This window comes from Oncorhynchus mykiss, chromosome 9 (genome assembly GCF_057628025.1).
Source record: "Oncorhynchus mykiss isolate SJ-2025 chromosome 9, ASM5762802v1, whole genome shotgun sequence".
NCBI classification, from domain to species: Eukaryota; Metazoa; Chordata; class Actinopteri; order Salmoniformes; family Salmonidae; genus Oncorhynchus; species Oncorhynchus mykiss.
In genome coordinates, this window is record NC_143030.1 from 72,954,899 (window position 1) to 72,973,706 (window position 18,808).

The 18,808-nt window shown below is 43.3% G+C and overlaps 1 protein-coding gene and 1 pseudogene across 1 annotated transcript in view; one reads left to right on the forward strand and one right to left on the reverse strand.

Moving 5' to 3' along the window:
• Positions 1-18,808, reverse strand: part of LOC110532733 (sodium channel protein type 8 subunit alpha) — a 108,468-nt gene that overhangs the window by 89,092 nt on the left and 568 nt on the right. The window contains exon 2 of the mRNA XM_090185311.1: positions 10,485-10,817. Coding sequence (XP_090041437.1) covers positions 10,485-10,760 — 276 coding nt within the window. The 5' untranslated portion in view covers positions 10,761-10,817. The remainder of the gene's footprint in view (positions 1-10,484; positions 10,818-18,808) is intronic.
• On the forward strand, positions 6,966-9,176 carry LOC149981327 (uncharacterized; annotated as a pseudogene).

The following is an 18,808-nucleotide window of genomic DNA, read 5'->3' on the forward strand; positions in this document are numbered from 1 at the left end:
AAATATCAGCCCACAGAGAGAAGCACAAGATTAAACTTCACTCAACTTTCTAGAGCAGTGGTCACCAACCGGTCAATCGTGAACAACTGATCGATCTCCAAGGCATTCCTAGTCGATCGCCAAACATTTCTGTAAAAAATTTAAAATATTCAACCTTGTGTTCTTATTTTTTCTTATTTGTCTTGGGCTGTTGGCAGTAGGTGCACCTGATTTCAGATGCCCTGCGTGCAGGGCAGGCCAAATTTTGCCATTTTGAACCATTTCTTGTATCCGAAAGTACATACTGTGTCTTCCCGGCGGGCCCAGAGAGCAAATCAAGTGCACCATGGGCCTACCGCTGGTCAATCAGATGGCTCAGACTACCGTATCTGCAGTAAAGACGTAAAAGAAAGCTACAACAAAGTTTATACTGTTTCTAAACGTTTAAAACCATAACTAGAGAGAGACTGGCAACGAATACAGTAAAGAGCTGCTGTTTTTATGAGTGAGTTCATGTTTAAGTTCTTACTCAGCACTGTCAACACTTTGTATTCAACACTTTTATAAGACATAAAATGTGTGTTCTCCCTACTTCCACACAGCGCTACAACAAACACTGCAGCAGTAATGAATGAGTAGGAAAGTGTATCTTTAGGCTAGCGTTGATGTTATTATTACCGGCTTGGGTCTTTTTTAATATCCAGGAATATTTCACTTTCTCTGTTCAAAGGAGTAAGAGATGTTGTTGTAGGCAGAACGCGTCGGAGTAGGATTCTATTGAATTGACACGCACTGCTCAGCCCGTACTCTACACAGACTGTACTCTACACAGACTGCACTACTCAGACTATACTCTACACAGACTGTACTCTACACAGACTGCACTACTCAGACTATACTCTACACAGACTGTACTCTACACAGACTGCACTACTCAGACTGTACTCTACACAGACTGTACTACTCAGCCTGTACTCTACACAGACTGTACTCTACACAGACTGTACTCTACACAGACTGTACTCTACACAGACCGTACTCTACACAGACTGTACTCTACTCAGCCTGTACTCTATACAGACCGTACTCTACACAGACTGTACTCTACACAGACTGTACTCTACACAGACTGTACTCTACACAGACCGTACTCTACACAGACTGTACTCTACTCAGCCTGTACTCTATACAGACCGTACTCTACACAGACCGTACTCTACACAGACCGTACTCTACACAGACCGTACTCTACACAGACTGTACTCTACACAGACCGTACTCTACACAGACTGTACTCTACAGACTGTACTCTACACAGACTGTACTCTACACAGACTGTACTCTACACAGACTGTACTCTACACAGACTATACTCTACACAGACTGTACTCTACACAGACTGCACTACTCAGCCTGTAGTCTACACAGACTGTACTCTACACAGACCGTACTCTACACAGACTGTACTCAACACAGACTGTACTCTACACAGACCGTACTCTACACAGACTGTACTCTACACAGACCGTACTCTACACAGACTGTACTGCTCAGTCCGTACTCTACACAGACTGTACTCTACACAGACCGTACTCTACACAGACTGTACTGCTCAGCCCGTACTCAACACAGACTGTACTCTACACAGACCGTACTCTACACAGACTGTACTCTACACAGACTGTACTCTACACAGACTGTACTGCTCAGCCCGTACTCTACACAGACTGTACTCTACACAGACCGTACTCTACACAGACTGTACTGCTCAGCCCGTACTCTACACAGACTGTACTCTACACAGACCGTACTCTACACAAACTGTACTGCTCAGCCCGTACTCTACACAGACTGTACTCTACACAGACTGTACTCTACACAGACCGTACTCTACACAAACTGTACTGCTCAGCCCGTACTCTACACAGACTGTACTCTACACAGACCGTACTCTACACAGAATGTACTCTACACAGACTGTACTCTACACAAACTGTACTGCTCAGCCCGTACTCTACACAGACTGTACTCTACACAGACTGTACTCTACACAGACCGTACTCTACACAAACTGTACTGCTCAGCCCGTACTCTACACAGACTGTACTCTACACAGACCGTACTCTACACAGACTGTACTCTACACAGACTGTACTCAACACAGACTGTACTCTACACAGACTGCACTCTACACAGACTGCACTGCTCAGCCCGAACTCTACACAGACTGTACTCTACACAGACTGTACTGCTCAGCCCGTACTCTACACAGACTGTACTCTACACAGACTGTACTCTACACAGACTGCACTGCTCAGCCCGAACTCTACACAGACTGTACTCTACACAGACTGTACTCAACACAGACTGTACTCTACACAGACTGCACTCTACACAGACTGCACTGCTCAGCCCGAACTCTACACAGACTGTACTCTACACAGACTGTACTGCTCAGCCAGTACTCTACACAGACTGTACTCTACACAGACCGTACTCTACACAGACTGTACTGCTCAGCCCGTACTCAACACAGACTGTACTCTACACAGACCGTACTCTACACAGACTGTACTCTACACAGACTGTACTCTACACAGACTGTACTGCTCAGCCCGTACTCTACACAGACTGTACTCTACACAGACCGTACTCTACACAGACTGTACTGCTCAGCCCGTACTCTACACAGACTGTACTCTACACAGACCGTACTCTACACAGAATGTACTCTACACAGTCTGTACTCAACACAGACTGTACTCTACACAGACCGTACTCTACACAGACTGTACTCTACACAGACTGTACTCTACACAGACCGTACTCTACACAGACTGTACTCAACACAGACTGTACTCTACACAGACTGTACTCTACACAGACCGTACTCTACACAAACTGTACTGCTCAGCCCGTACTCTACACAGACTGTACTCTACACAGACCGTACTCTACACAGAATGTACTCTACACAGACTGTACTCAACACAGACTGTACTCTACACAGACTGCACTCTACACAGACTGCACTGCTCAGCCCGAACTCTACACAGACTGTACTCTACACAGACTGTACTGCTCAGCCCGTACTCTACACAGACTGTACTCTACACAGACTGTACTCTACACAGACTGCACTGCTCAGCCCGAACTCTACACAGACTGTACTCTACACAGACTGTACTCAACACAGACTGTACTCGACACAGACTGCACTCTACACAGACTGCACTGCTCAGCCCGAACTCTACACAGACTGTACTCTACACAGACTGTACTGCTCAGCCCGTACTCCACACAGACTGTACTCTACACAGACTGTACTCTACACAGACTGCACTGCTCAGCCCGTACTCTACACAGACTGTACTCTACACAGACTGTACTCTACACAGACTGCACTGCTCAGCCCGAACTCTACACAGACTGTACTCTACACAGACTGTACTGCTCAGCCCGTACTCTACACAGACTGTACTCTACACAGACTGTACTCTACACAGACTGTACTGCTCAGCCCGTACTCTACACAGACTGTACTCTACACAGACTATACTCTATACAGACTGTACTCTACACAGACTATACTCTACACAGACTGTACTACTCAGCCTGTACTCTACACAGACTGTACTCTACACAGACTGTACTCTACACAGACTGTACTCTACACAGACAGTACTCTACACAGACAGTACTCTACACAGACTGTACTCTACACAGACTGTACTCTACACAGACTGCACTACTCAGCCTGTACTTTACACAGACTGTACTCTACACAGACTGTACTACTCAGCCTGTACTCTACTCAGACTGTACTCTACACAGACTGTACTCTACACAGACTGCACTACTCGGCCCGTACTCTACACAGACTGCACTACTCAGACTGTACTCTACACAGACTGCACTGCTCAGCCTGTACTCTACACAGACTGCACTACTCAGCCCATACTCTACACAGACTGTACTCTACACAGACTGCACTACTCAGCCTGTACTCTACACAGACTGCACTACTCAGCCCATACTCTACACAGACTGCACTACTCAGCCCGTACTCTACACAGACTGCACTACTCAGCCTGTACTCTACACAGACTGCACTACTCAGCCTGTACTCTACACAGACTGCACTACTCAGCCCGTACTCTACACAGACTGCACTACTCAGCCTGTACTCTACACAGACTGTACTACTCAGCCTGTACTCTACACAGTCTGCACTACTCATCCCGTACTCTACACAGACTGTACTACTCAGCCCGTACTCTACACAGTCTGCACTACTCAGCCTGTACTCTACACAGACTGCACTACTCAGCCTGTACTCTACACAGACTGCACTACTCAGCCTGTACTCTACACAGACTGCACTACTCAGCCTGTACTCTACACAGTCTGCACTACTCAGCCTGTACTCTACACAGACTGTACTACTCAGCCTGTACTCTACACAGACTGCACTACTCAGCCTGTACTCTACACAGACTGCACTACTCAGTCTGTACTCTACACAGACTGCACTACTCAGCCTGTACTCTACACAGACTGCACTACTCAGCCCGTACTCTACACAGTCTACACTACTCAGCCCGTACTCTACACAGACTGCACTACTCAGTCTGTACTCTACACAGACTGCACTACTCGGCCCGTACTCTACACAGACTGCACTACTCAGCCCGTACTCTACACAGACTGCACTACTCAGCCCGTACTCTACACAGACTGCACTACTCAGCCTGTACTCTACACAGTCTGCACTACTCAGCCTGTACTCTACACAGTCTGCACTACTCATCCCGTACTCTACACAGACTGCACTACTCAGCCCGTACTCTACACAGACTGCACTACTCAGCCTGTACTCTACACAGACTGCACTACTCAGCCTGTACTCTACACAGACTGCACTACTCAGCCCGTACTCTACACAGACTGCACTACTCAGCCCGTACTCTACACAGACTGCACTACTCAGCCTGTCCTCTACACAGACTGTACTCTACACAGACTGCACTACTCAGCCTGTACTCTACACAGACTGCACTACTCAGCCCGTACTCTACACAGACTACACTACTCAGCCTGTACTCTACACAGACTGCACTACTCAGCCTGTACTCTACACAGACTGTACTCTACACAGACTGCACTACTCAGCCTGTACTCTACACAGACTGCACTACTCAGCCTGTACTCTACACAGACTGCACTACTCAGCCTGTACTCTACACAGACTGTACTACTCAGCCCGTACTCTACACAGACTGCACTACTCGGCCCGTACTCTACACAGACTGCACTACTCAGCCTGTACTCTACACAGACTGCACTACTCAGCCAGTACTCTACACAGACTGCACTACTCAGTCTGTACTCTACACAGACTGTACTACTCAGCCTGTACTCTACACAGACTGCACTACTCAGCCTGTACTCTACACAGACTGCACTACTCAGCCTGTACTCTACACAGACTGCACTACTCAGTCTGTACTCTACACAGACTGCACTACTCAGCCTGTACTCTACACAGACTGCACTACTCAGTCTGTAATCTAGTGTTGGTGGAGTGTTGGTGGAGCGCTGGGCATGGACAAGCTAGGCACTGCTTATCATAGAGCGGCATCAGCGCTCATCTGTATAGCCCTGATGCCACTGAGTGAGAGAAGTTATCATTGTTTTGGGGCAGAATAATGTGAGGTATGTGTTGTTGGAGGTTCGTCTTGGTTAGTTTAGCTCGGAAAATGCTGCCCTTGTCAAACGGCTGCCTAATATTGCCTAATGGGTGAGCCGGCCGTGGGGCCTAATCATAGAATTAGATTTAAAATCGCTATTAATTCAATAGCATCTCTGCGGGCCTAGTCATAAACAACAACAAAAATGTCACTTTTAAAATGCATGACTTTTTCTTGTGGCATAAACGCAACCAGTCATTATGTTTTCATATGATTGTCAATCACTTCAAATGGCTCCTTTTACTATGTTACCCACACACGTTCATCCACTCTCAACATATTACCAGCCTCCAAACAGTGGTGAATGGAAAGACACTGTTACACAAAACACCAAAAAGTCTAATGACATTTGGAGATTGTCATTAGGCCAGAATGAATGCCTCCACTGTCTCGGTTTCGGCCAATCATCTCTGCCTTGGAAAAATGTCTGTGTTCTCGTTGAACCATATCGCATTTTGGAGTCTTTGTCATGCCTCTGACATGCAGTAATGATAAATAATGGTCTAGTAGCTCACAGTTTTCTTGACATTTTGGTTTCATTATTGTGATAGGTTCATGTTTTACCAGTATGGGCCCCACTATTTATTTTGCCGGGACGCCGTACCGGACCATTCCGCCTTACATTCACCCCTGGCTATGAACAGTGGTGTAGTGGTACCTGGAGAAGTGGGTATACTATAATATTGCCCCAAAATGTCTAAAAGGCCCCCACGGCGACAGGACGGCGCCCTGTGTGAAAAATCCTATGACAAACAGTGACATACACTATGAATGAGGTTAAGATATGCCCTTCTGCACACCACTGTTTTAAACGACTGTTTTAAACTGACACTCACTGAATGTGTTTTGTTTATCGTACCATTCTCTGTAAACTCTAGAGACTGTAGTGTGTAAAAATCCCAGGAGGGCAGCTGTTTTTGAGATGCTGGAACCACAATGTGAGGCACCTTGCGCATCTTGCCTGTTCTAATGTTTGGTCGAACAACAACTAAATCGCTCTACTCTATATACTCTTTATATTGAGTTGCAGGCAGCCACATGATTCGCTGTTTGAAGGAGCAGGCTATTTGCGTTATAACGCAGGTGTACTTAATAAAGTGGCCAGTGAGTGTATGCAAGCCCTTGTAATTGCTTTTCCAATACTACCAACTCGTTACTGATGATTTGATTTCACATTGTGGTACGAGTGTATATAGTGAAATGAGTGGTATCCCCCTACAACAACATAGCGATAACATGGAGCGGGCAGGTGATCCAGGTCACAATAGAGGTCAAGCAGTGGGAGGAGGAAGACGAGGAAGACGAGGAAGACGTGGTGGTGAAAGGAAAGGCAGGGGACAAGCACCCCTTCTGAGAGGTGGTTGTGGGCCTCGTCTGAGAGGTGTGGGAGAACGTGGTAGAGGACAAGGCCAAGAACCAAGACTGCAGCAGCAACAGCAAAGAGTGTCCAATGAAATCTGAGCAATAGTTGTAAATCATGGCATGACAATGACTGAGGCAGCTACAATGATTCAACCAAACCTCAGAAGATCAACTTTCCGCAATGAGAACCGATAAGTCTTCAGCATGCACTAAACATTAGGCTACTCTCAATTGTTAAATGACTGTATACTGCATGCCAATGTGTACCACATAATAGGTGATGTGACTAAACGTGTTCTTACTGTCATTTTCCCTGAATAATTGAGACTAGGCCAAATAGGGGAGGCAGAGGCAAAATTCTGACTAACCAACAAGAGCGGGCTGTGGTCAATTTGGTTCGGGCCAGAAATGATATTCACCTTACAGAAATTCGGCAGCACATCTTGGACAATGATGACATGTTCAACAATGTGAAAGCCATCAGTTTGCCGACTATTTTACGCATGCTGAATAGGCACCAGGTGTCTCTAAAACAGCTATACTGTGTGCCTTTAGAAAGAGAAACAGCTATACCGTGTGCCTTTAGAAAGAGAAACAGCTATACCGTGTGCCTTTAGAAAGAGAAACAGCTATACCGTGTGCCTTTAGAAAGAGAAACAGCTATACCGTGTGCCTTTAGAAAGAGAAACAGCTATACCGTGTGCCTTTAGAAAGAGAAACAGCTATACTGTGTGCCTTTAGAAAGAGAAACAGCTATACCGTGTGCCTTTAAAAAGAGAAACAGCTATACCGTGTGCCTTTAGAAAGAGAAACAGCTATACCCTGTGCCTTTTGAAAGAGAAACAGCTATACCGTGTGCCTTTAGAAAGAGAAACAGCTATACCCTGTGCCTTTTGAAAGAGAAACAGCTATACCGTGTGCCTTTTGAAAGAGAAACAGCTATACCCTGTGCCTTTAGAAAGAGAAACAGCTATACCGTGTGCCTTTAGAAAGAGAAACAGCTATACCCTGTGCCTTTTGAAAGAGAAACAGCTATACCCTGTGCCTTTAGAAAGAGAAACAGCTATACCGTGTGCCTTTAGAAAGAGAAACAGCTATACTGTGTGCCTTTAGAAAGAAAAACAGCTATACCGTGTGCCTTTAGAAAGAGAAACAGCTATACCGTGTGCCTTTAGAAAGAGAAACAGCTATACCGTGTGCCTTTTGAAAGAGAAACAGCTATACCGTGTGCCTTTAGAAAGAAAAACAGCTATACCGTGTGCCTTTAGAAAGAGAAACAGCTATACCGTGTGCCTTTAGAAAGAGAAACAGCTATACCCTGTGCCTTTTGAAAGAGAAACAGCTATACCGTGTGCCTTTAGAAAGAGAAACAGCTATACCGTGTGCCGTTTGAAAGAGAAACAGCTATACCGTGTGCCTTTAGAAAGAGAAACAGCTATACCGTGTGCCTTTAGAAAGAGAAACAGCTATACCGTGTGCCTTTAGAAAGAGAAACAGCTATACCCTGTGCCTTTTGAAAGAGAAACAGCTATACCATGTGCCTTTAGAAAGAGAAACAGCTATACCGTGTGCCTTTAGAAAGAGAAACAGCTATACCGTGTGCCTTTAGAAAGAGAAACAGCTATACTGTGTGCCTTTAGAAAGAAAAACAGCTATACCGTGTGCCTTTTGAAAGAGAAACAGCTATACCGTGTGCCTTTAGAAAGAGAAACAGCTATACCGTGTGCCTTTAGAAAGAGAAACAGCTATACCCTGTGCCTTTAGAAAGAGAAACAGCTATACCCTGTGCCTTTAGAAAGAGAAACAGCTATACCGTGTGCCTTTTGAAGGAAATGCTGACAGAGTGAAGCAAGCCTGTTGTGAAACATTTCCCCAAAATTCTACATCATTGTAATCAGTAATTCTCTTTCCAAAATGTATTTTTAGAGGGTGATGGAGCTGGATGCTGACGAAAACCATCACAAATTCCTATTCTTGGATGAGGCAGGCTTCAACCTGGCCAAGACAAGGAGGAGAGCCAACCATCCAAGTATCTGGACAACGTGGGGCCTACATCACCATGTGTGCGGCTATATTGGAAGATAGTGTGGTGGGACACGGACCTCGTATTGGATCATATAATGCATCTCTCCCTGTAACCTTCCTTGACGAGCTGAAGGTCTGTAGAGCTGATGATGTGACCTATGTCATTGTGTGGGATAATGTCAGGTTCCACCATGCTCAAATGGTGCAAGCATGTTTTCAGGCTCATCCACAATTTACCACCCTGTACTTACCCCCATACTCTCCTTTCCTTAACCTGATTGAGGAATTTTTCTCCACATGGAGGTGGAAGGTATATGATATCTGCCCTCACAAACAAGCCGCCCTTCTCCAGGCTATGGATGACGCATGCAATGACATCACAGCAGACCAGTGTCAGGCCTGGATTCACCATGCAATGACATCAGCAGACCAGTGTCAGGCCTGGATTCGACATGCCCGAAGATTCTTCCCAAGATGTTTGGCTAATAAAAACATCTATTGTGATGTGGATGAGAACCTGTGGCCAAATCCACAAGAAAGGGTTGATGGAAATATAGAAGTACAGTAATCAATCCTTTGTTTTGCTTTTTACAGTAAGCCAGGTGAGGAACACCGCAGTTGACGTTTTACTGTAATTTTTTTATTTTGTTTTTACTTTGATTCAAAGAAACCTATGTTGTGATTTTAATGTATTTCATTAATACATTTCATATTTTGTCAATGTGTCTGTAGTGTTCTCTCTACTAGTCCTTTTACAGTGATGTATTTACATGTAGTACCATAATGAAATGTATCACATATTTTGTACTATAATATTTAATGGTTCTACGAACAACTACACAGTGAAACTATCGGTATCTTGTGCGAGGGTGATCTAAATACATTTTCCTATGGTATTTCATGATTAATTAGTTATTTGAACCAACGATTCTGCAAGTACAAGGTTTATTTTAAAGATATGAATGCACAATGCAATGTTTTGAACATTGAAAAATGACCACAAGGTTCTGAAATGAGTGCCAAAGTGATTGTAAAAAAAACAGTAATACAATCTTAGTCACATGACATCACTTATTCCTCTTACTATATCTGTGATGTAAGGTGTTGAGACAAAGCAAGGCCAAGGATGTGTGTGTGTGTGTGTGTGTCTGTCTGTCTCTGATGGAGGATAGAGATAAGGAGGAGGTGTGTGTGTGTGTGTCTGTCTGTCTCTGATGGAGGATAGAGATAAGGAGGAGGTGTGTGTGTGTGTGTGTGTGTCTGTCTGTCTCTGATGGAGGATAGAGATAAGGAGGAGGTGTGTGTGTGTGTCTGTCTGTCTCTGATGGAGGATAGAGATAAGGAGGAGGCGTGTGTTTTGTCACTTACTTTCTGAGCCTGGTAGAAAGGGTCCAAATCCTCCAGTGGTGTCGCCACCATTCCAGGAGGGATGTCGCCATAGATGAAGGGCAGATTCCGCCCAGCCTCCAGGTCGCCATTAGGCTTGGGTTTGTTGTCGTCGTCGTCGTCACGGTGACTGCTGTCCTGTTTGGGCGGCGGTTTGTTCTTCTCCTCGTTGATCCGGAGCTCGATGTTAGCCAATGTTTCCGCGGTAAAATATTTAAAGCTGTCAGGTCCTGGTGGTGCCATAAGGGGAGCAGCCATGTTGTCATCCTGTAACTACTTGGTCTTTAAGTATTGGACCATCCACTAAAACCAGCTCTGGGGGAATGAGAGAGAGTAAAGAAGAACAAATGAGCCAAGAGAGCAGAGTTAGAAGGGTAATAGAAGGTGCTCAACAAAAGATGAATCAAGGTGAAACCAAAAATCACAAGAGCATTTGAAGGGAATATGCACAAGAGTGAGTGGTGCCTGTTTCCTTCAAAAGAGCAAGAGAGTTGAGGAAGCAGAGCCCAATGATCATCAGAACAGATTAGACTGTGTAGAGATGGGCTGTCCTATTGTTGAGGCTCCTGGGATTTCTCTTGAAAATACAAGGCATTAAATATTGAATAGTTTGAATTCTTTAGAAATGTTTGTAAATATCAGACATGCATATCATATGGACTTGGAGAAGTAATATTTAGCGTTACACTAAAAGTGAATCCCGTTAGTCTTGACACAAATACTATATAGGGTGCCATTTTGAACGCAAGTACTCTCTCCCTGTTTTTTCTACAGTAAAGAAAAGCTTCAGAGCAAGAGAAGATCTTTCAAGTTCTCTCACAGCAGAGCCGTCACAGAAATGGACCAGTACAGTACTTGACAGAAGAAGAAAGAACACAGGATATGTCCTAAATAACACTCTATTTCCTATATAGTGCACTACTTCGGTACAGAGCTTTATGGGCCATGGTCAAAGGCAGTGCACTATATAGGGAATAGGGTGCAATTTGGGGCGGGACCAGATACGCTAACACTAAACGAGAGATAACGGTTAAAAATGTGAGATCATCAAACTAAAAACACCAACTAAAACATCAAATAACAATGCTGCTATTTTGAGAACACACTACAGATGTAGAATGACAGAACAAATATGAGTCAATGGCTTTCATGTATGATAGATATAACAAGTAGGTTAGATCACGAGTCCCAATCCAAATGGCAACCTATTCCCTACATACAATAGTTTACACAGCCCTATGGGTCTTGGTCAAAAGTAGTGGACTGTAGGAAACAGGGTGCTTTGGGGACAAAGGCTTGAAATGCTGTAGGGGACACCCTGTATTTTGTTAAAATAGATAACGCTAGCTCCATGAATATTGTATTGAAAGAAAATACTAATTAGTGTATTGCTCATATACAGTTGAAGTCGGAAGTTAACATACACTTAGGTTGGAGTCATTAAAACTCGTTTTTCAACCACTCCACACATTTCTTGTTAACAAACTATCGTTTTGGCAAGGCGGTAGGACATCTACGTTGTGCATGACACAAGTCATTTTTCCAACAATTGTTTAAGAGACTTAGAATTCACTGTATCACAATTCCAGTGGGTCAGATGTTTAAATATACTAAATTGACTGTGTCTTTAAACAGCTTGGAAAATTCCAAAAAACGATGTCATGGCTTTAGAAGCTTCTAATAGGCTAATTGACATAATTTGAGTCAGTTGGAGGTGTACCTGTGGATGTATTTCAAGGCCTACCTTCAAACTCAGTGCCTCTTTGCTTGACATGGGAAAATCAAAAGAAATCAGCCAAGACCTCAGAAAAAAAATTGTAGATCACCACAAGTCTGGTTCATCCTTGGGAGCAATTTCCAAATGCCTGAAGGTACCACATTCATCTGTACAAACAATAGTACGCAAATATAAACACCATGGGACCACGCAGCCGTCATACCGCTCAGGAAGGAGACGCGTTCTGTCTCCTAGAGATTAACGTACTTTGGTGCAAAAAGTGCAAATCAATCCCAGAACAACAGCAAAGGACCTTGTGAAGATGCTGGAGGAAACAGATACAAAAATATCAATATCCCAAGTAAAACGAGTCCTATATCGACATAACCTGAAAGGCCGCTCAGCAAGGAAGAAGCCACTTCTCCAAAACCGCCACAATAAAGCCAGACTACCGTTTGCAACTGCACACGGGGACAAATATTGTACTTTTTGAAAAAATGTCCTCTGGTTTGATGAAACAAAAATAGAACTGTTTGGCCATAATGACCATTGTCATGTTTGGAGGAAAAAGGGCGAGTCTTGCAAGCCGAAGAACACCATCCCAACCGTGAAGCATGGGCGTGGCAGCATCATGTTGCGGGGGTGCTTTGCTGCAGGAGGGACTGGTGCACTTCACAAGATAGATGACATCATGAGGGAGGAAAATTATGTGGATATATTGAAGCAACATCTCAACACATCAGTCAGGAAGTTAAAGCTTGGTCGCAAATGGGTCTTCCAAATGGACAAAGACCCCAAGCATTCTTCCAAAGTTGTGGCAAAATGGCAAAGTCAAGGTATTGGAGTGGCCATCACAAAGCCTTGACCTCAATCCTATAGACAATTAATGGGCAGAACTGAAAAAGTGTGTGCGAGCAAGGAGGCCTACAAACCTGACTCAGTTACACCAGCTCTGTCAGGAGGAATGGGCCAAAATTTACCCAACTTATTGTGGGAAGCTTGTGGAAGGCTACACAAAACGTTTGATCTAAGTAAAACAATTTAAAGGCAATGCTACCAAATACTAATTGAGTGTATGTAAACTTCTGACCCACTGGGAATGTGATGAAATAAATAATTCTCTCTACTATTATTCTGACATTTCACATTCTTAACATAAAGTGGTGATCCTAACTAACCCTAAAACAGGGAATTTTTACTAGCATTAAATGTCAGGAATTGTGAAAAACTGAGTTTAAATGTATTTGGCTAAGGTGCATGTAAACTTCCGACTTCAACTGTAGATTAGTGATAAAATAATGTATATGTTGAAAGATAATGATAAAATAATTCCACTCTGAAACCTTATAACTGTATGAAATTGATTAGAATCATAAAATTATAATCTGATGATGTGTGTAGTTTTAGTCGGAGTTAGTTTAAACAATGTATCTGTATCGTGGAAAAACAGACTGTCTGAGCAAGGCGTAGCTTAGGATTTGAACTTCGATGTGGGTGCCTAGGAAAATACCCGAAGAACAATTAAAACTGTGTTTGGACCGACCTGGCTAGGCCTCTGAGGAACATATGATAGCATAGGGAGTTCTTCTCAACGTTTCTCTAATCTCAGGGGGAGTGGAACTGCCGGCTTGGTAGTGATAAACAGTGGATACAACTCACCTACTGTTCGTGTGTATGTATGTGCGTAGGATATCTACTGTTTGTGTGGAAGTATGTGCGTAGGATACCTACTGTTTGTGTGGAAGTATGTGCGCAGCTATAAAATTGATGTCTTTGTATAATGGACTTCAGAACGTCCTCTGAATAAACTGTACTATCTTTTTGCATAAGCTGAGTCTTTGACTATTATTAAACCCATGGTCTTACAGATCTCGGGGATTGGTCAGAGCTATTGATTGTCAGTTATTATCATTGGGATTGAAAATTCTTGTGACAATTAGTTGTGCTCTCTATCAATTGGAGATACTGATGCCGTAACTTGCATAAAATGTGTGGTTCATTCAGGCCTGGGATGTTAGTTTATTTCGTTTTGTTTATTAGGATCCTCATTAGCTACTGCACATGCAGAAGCTACTCTTCCTGGGGTCCACATAAAACGTAGTACAGAACAGACAAAGTACAGAACAGTAATAGAAAAGGACATTCAATTAAATATATATACTGAACAAAAAATATAAACGCAACAACAAGTGTTGGTCCCATGTTTCATGAGCTGAAATAAAAGATCCCAGAAATGTTCCATAGGCACACAAAGCTTATTTCTCTCAAATTTTGTGCACAAATTTGTTTACATCCCTGTTACTGAGCATGTATCCTTCACCAAGATAATCCATCCACCTGACAGGTGTGGCATATCAAGTAGCTCATTAAACAGTAAAATCATTGCACAGGTGCACCTTGTGCTGGGGACAATAAAAGGCAGTTTGTCACACAACACAACGCCACAGATGTCTCAAGTTTTGAGGGAGCGTGCAATTGGCATGCTGACTGTTGCCAGAGAGTTTAATGTTAATATATCTACCATAAGCTGTCTCCAACGTTGTTTTAGTTCTATGTTGCTCAGCTGGTAGAGTATTACGCTTGCAATGCCAGGGTGTTCGATTCCCATGGGGGACCAGTATGCACTCTCTACTGTAAGTCGCTCAGAATAGGAGTGTCTAATAAATGATTTAAATCTAAATATTTTAGAAAATTTGTCAGAATGTCCAACTGGCCTCACAATCGCAGACCACGTGTAACCACGCCAGCCCAGAACCTCCACATCCTGCTTCTTCACCTGGGGATCATCTGAGACCAGCCACCCGGACAGCTGATGAAACTGTGGGTTTGCACAAAGAAGAATTTCTGCACAAACTGTCAGAAACCGTCTCAGGAAAGCTCATCTGCGTGCTCACTGTCCTCACCAGGGTCTTGATCTGACTGCAGTTTGGCGTCGTAACCGGATTCAGTGGGCAAATGCTCACCTTCAATGGCCACTGGCACGCTGGAGAAGGGTGCTCTTCATGGATGAATCCTGGTTTCAACTGTACCAAGCAGATGGCAGACAGTGTGTATGGTGATGTGTGGGTGAGCGGTTTGCTGATATCAATATTGTGAACAGTGTGCCCCATGGTGGCGATGGGGTTATGGTATGGGCAGGAATAAACTATAGACAATGAACACACCCTATGGACAATATACCACCCCTACCTTGTGTTGTGCCAAAGTAGGGGTGGTATACAGAAGATAGACATATTTGGTGAAAGACCAAGTCCATATTATGGCACAACCATCTCAAATAAGCAAAGAGAAACAACAGTCCATCACTACTCTCAAGGATCTCTACAGATAAATGCTTCACAGAATTAAAGTAACAGACACATCTCAACATCAACTGTTCAGAGGAGACTGTGTGAATCAGGCCTTCATGGTCAAATTGCTGCAAAGAAACCACTACTAAAGGACACCAATAATAAGAAGAGACTTGTTTGGGACAAGAAACACGAGCAATATACATTAGACCTGTGGAAATCTGTCAGATTTTTGGTTCCAACTGCTGTGTCTTTGTGAGAAGCAGAGTAGGTGAACGGATGATCTTCGCATGTGTGGTTTCCACCGTGAAGCATGGAGGAGGAGGTGTGATGGTGCTTTGCTGGTTACACTCTCAGTGATTTATTTAGAATTCAAGCCACACTTAACCAGCATGGCTACCACAGCATTCTGCAGCAATAAGCCGTTCCATCTGGTTTGCGCTTAGTGGGACTATAATTTGTTTTTCAACAGGACAATGACCCAACACACCTCCAGGCTGTGTAAGGGCTATTTGACCAAGAAGGAGAGTGATGGAGTGCCGCATCAGATGGCCTGGCCTCCACAATCACCCGACCTCAACCCAACTGAGATGGTTTGGGATGAGTTGAATCGAAGAGTGAAGGAAAAGCAGCCAACAAGTGCTCAGCATGTGGGAACTCCTTCAAGACTGTTGGAAAAGCCCTCCAGGTGAAACTGGTTGAGAGAATGTCAAGAGTGTGCAAAGCTACTTTGAAGAATCTAAAGTCAAAAATATATTTTGGTTATTACATGATTCCATATGGGTTATTTCATAGTTTTGACATCTTCACTATTATTCTACAATGTAGAGAATATAAACAATGAAGAAAAAGCCTGGAATGAGTAGGTGTGTCCAAACTTTTGACTGGTACTGTATATTCAGTTAAGTTAGATCTTTAGAAAGCGGCGAGGCGCTGCTCTTACTGTAACAAAAATGAATGCTGAAAAGATATTATCATTACCATCACACTCTTAGAAAAACCCTTCTTGGTTCCGGGTAGAACCCTATTGGGTTCCATATAGAACCCTCTGTGGAAAGGGTTCTACCTGGAAAAAAAAGGTTATTCAAAGGGTTCTCCTATGGGGACAGCCGAAGAACCCTTTTAGGTTCTAGATAGAACCGTTTTTTTCTAAGAGTGCAGTATAAAACACTAATATTGTTTAGGTATGGCAAGCATAGAATTAGAATGCTTGCCATCTAATCTTTTTTTTTGTTGCTTGCCCTCTACTTCTATAATTGCAAGTTTTTCACTATCACACTCCATGCTAACCATGCTTGGCAAAATGTATAAAATACAACAGTATTATGGTAATAGTACAGTAGTAAAGTGGTAGTATAGAAATGTGCCGTGTCATGAATCTCTGTGCCAGCAGAGGAAAAAAGAGACCTACCTGGCAACAGACCACAACAGACTATGGGATGTGTAACTGTAAGGAAACATTATCAATATTACAGCACAAATTCCGTTGCTGGTAGATCCAGTTCCCATACCACCCTCATATAATAGGGTACTGCACATGACACTAGTACATAATCATGTTGGGGCATCTGTCAAAAGACCATTTCTAAACACGACCACAATCACTATTCAACAACATACAAAGTTTCTCTACAATATGACTTCAGTCAAAGTGCAATTTCTTTCTCTCTCTCACAGGCACGCACGCACGCACGCACGCACGCGCGCACACACACACACACACACACACACACACACACAAACTGCCCGTCATCAATATTTGAAGTCAATATTCTTAACGTTTTTTGTGACTCTCAAGCTCATGTCATCAAGCTGTCCAGAGTACAGGTCTGGTATACTCGTATAAGGACAATTCACACAAACTACAAATGATGCATTCTACGGCCTACATATTCTGTAGAGGGTTCATCTAATCTCTGAACCAAGAAGGTCAGGGAGGATGATCCCTACATCCAAAATGGGCCTATCATTTATCATGTATAAACCTGCAAATATCGAAACGTCCCGCTAACATATTGCAATGAATAACGTTGTATAAATCTCACGATTTCAAATTAAATATTAAATTCAACCAACGATAAAAACGTAAATGTCAGTGTTTTGTCCTCACACTGAATGCTCGTTCACTGTAGAGCTTGTTGTATAACTGTGTTGTTTGCATTGACACAATATAACTAAATACAGGGATTGACAACGTAACCAACCTTACAGGCAGCCCGAAACACTTCTAACAGGCTAGAATAGCAACAATATTGCAGCCTAAAATCAGAGATAAGAGAAAGAAGGGGAAAGGGATTGGAATGAAGTTTTCTCTCCCTCGTCTCGCGCTGCTCACGGGCGCTGTCCATTTCAGCACCACAAGATCGAGAGGCAAGCGAGAGTAGTGGCTCAAATATCTTGTAAAAAAAAGCCTTTGGAATGCAATATCAACATGCACACTATTTTTCTTTGATTGCTTTACTCCGAAAAAGTATTGTATTGGGGCGCTGATGATAACAGGACAATATATTTGGGCAGAAATTGATCTTAGGATGCAGGCCATGAGTCTAAAGTCATAGGCTATATTAATACTAACAGTGATATGGGGCTGCAGGTGTCGTATAATCCGATAATGGAATATGTTCCGTTGATTAAACAAACACAAGCAATATCAAAATGCACATGTTTTTTTTAGGCTACAGCGTTTACTTACCTACGTAAATGTTACCACACTGGCTAATGTAAGATTGGGCTAGCCTATGCATCAGCATAACTTCGATAGCAACCATACCTCATATTCTATTCTTGCTTGGACACAGTTTGACATAATACGAAATGAACACATTTTCTGTAATTTTCTTTCATCCGGTGGCGGTGCACCGGCCCAGTTTTATGTAACCATCTCAGACAGAGTATACAGAAGGCGCCATGCAGCTCTTGCTGTTAACGACGATGTCTCACAGGTAAACCCGTGGCCAAACGGCCTTAGGCTACTTCAAATGTCCTTACTTCACATAATGACAAACATTTTCCAAATATAGCCTAGGATACACATTCCGCGGCATGGTATGATGGCAAATGGCAATCTATATTCTGTAACGAAGCAGGCAGATCTCAGTGTGTTGCACCAGAACCTGCCATATTCCTGGCAGTCGATGGCCCTATCAATTTCAGGCTACTATTGTTTACTACAAACTCAATGACAACAATCTCCCTGACAAAGATATGCACACTAGTTTAGTGTATCGTTGTTATCTAATCTGATTTTCACCGGAGGAGTAATACGCTTAACACCGGCAATCGAGTACCACTGAATGTTT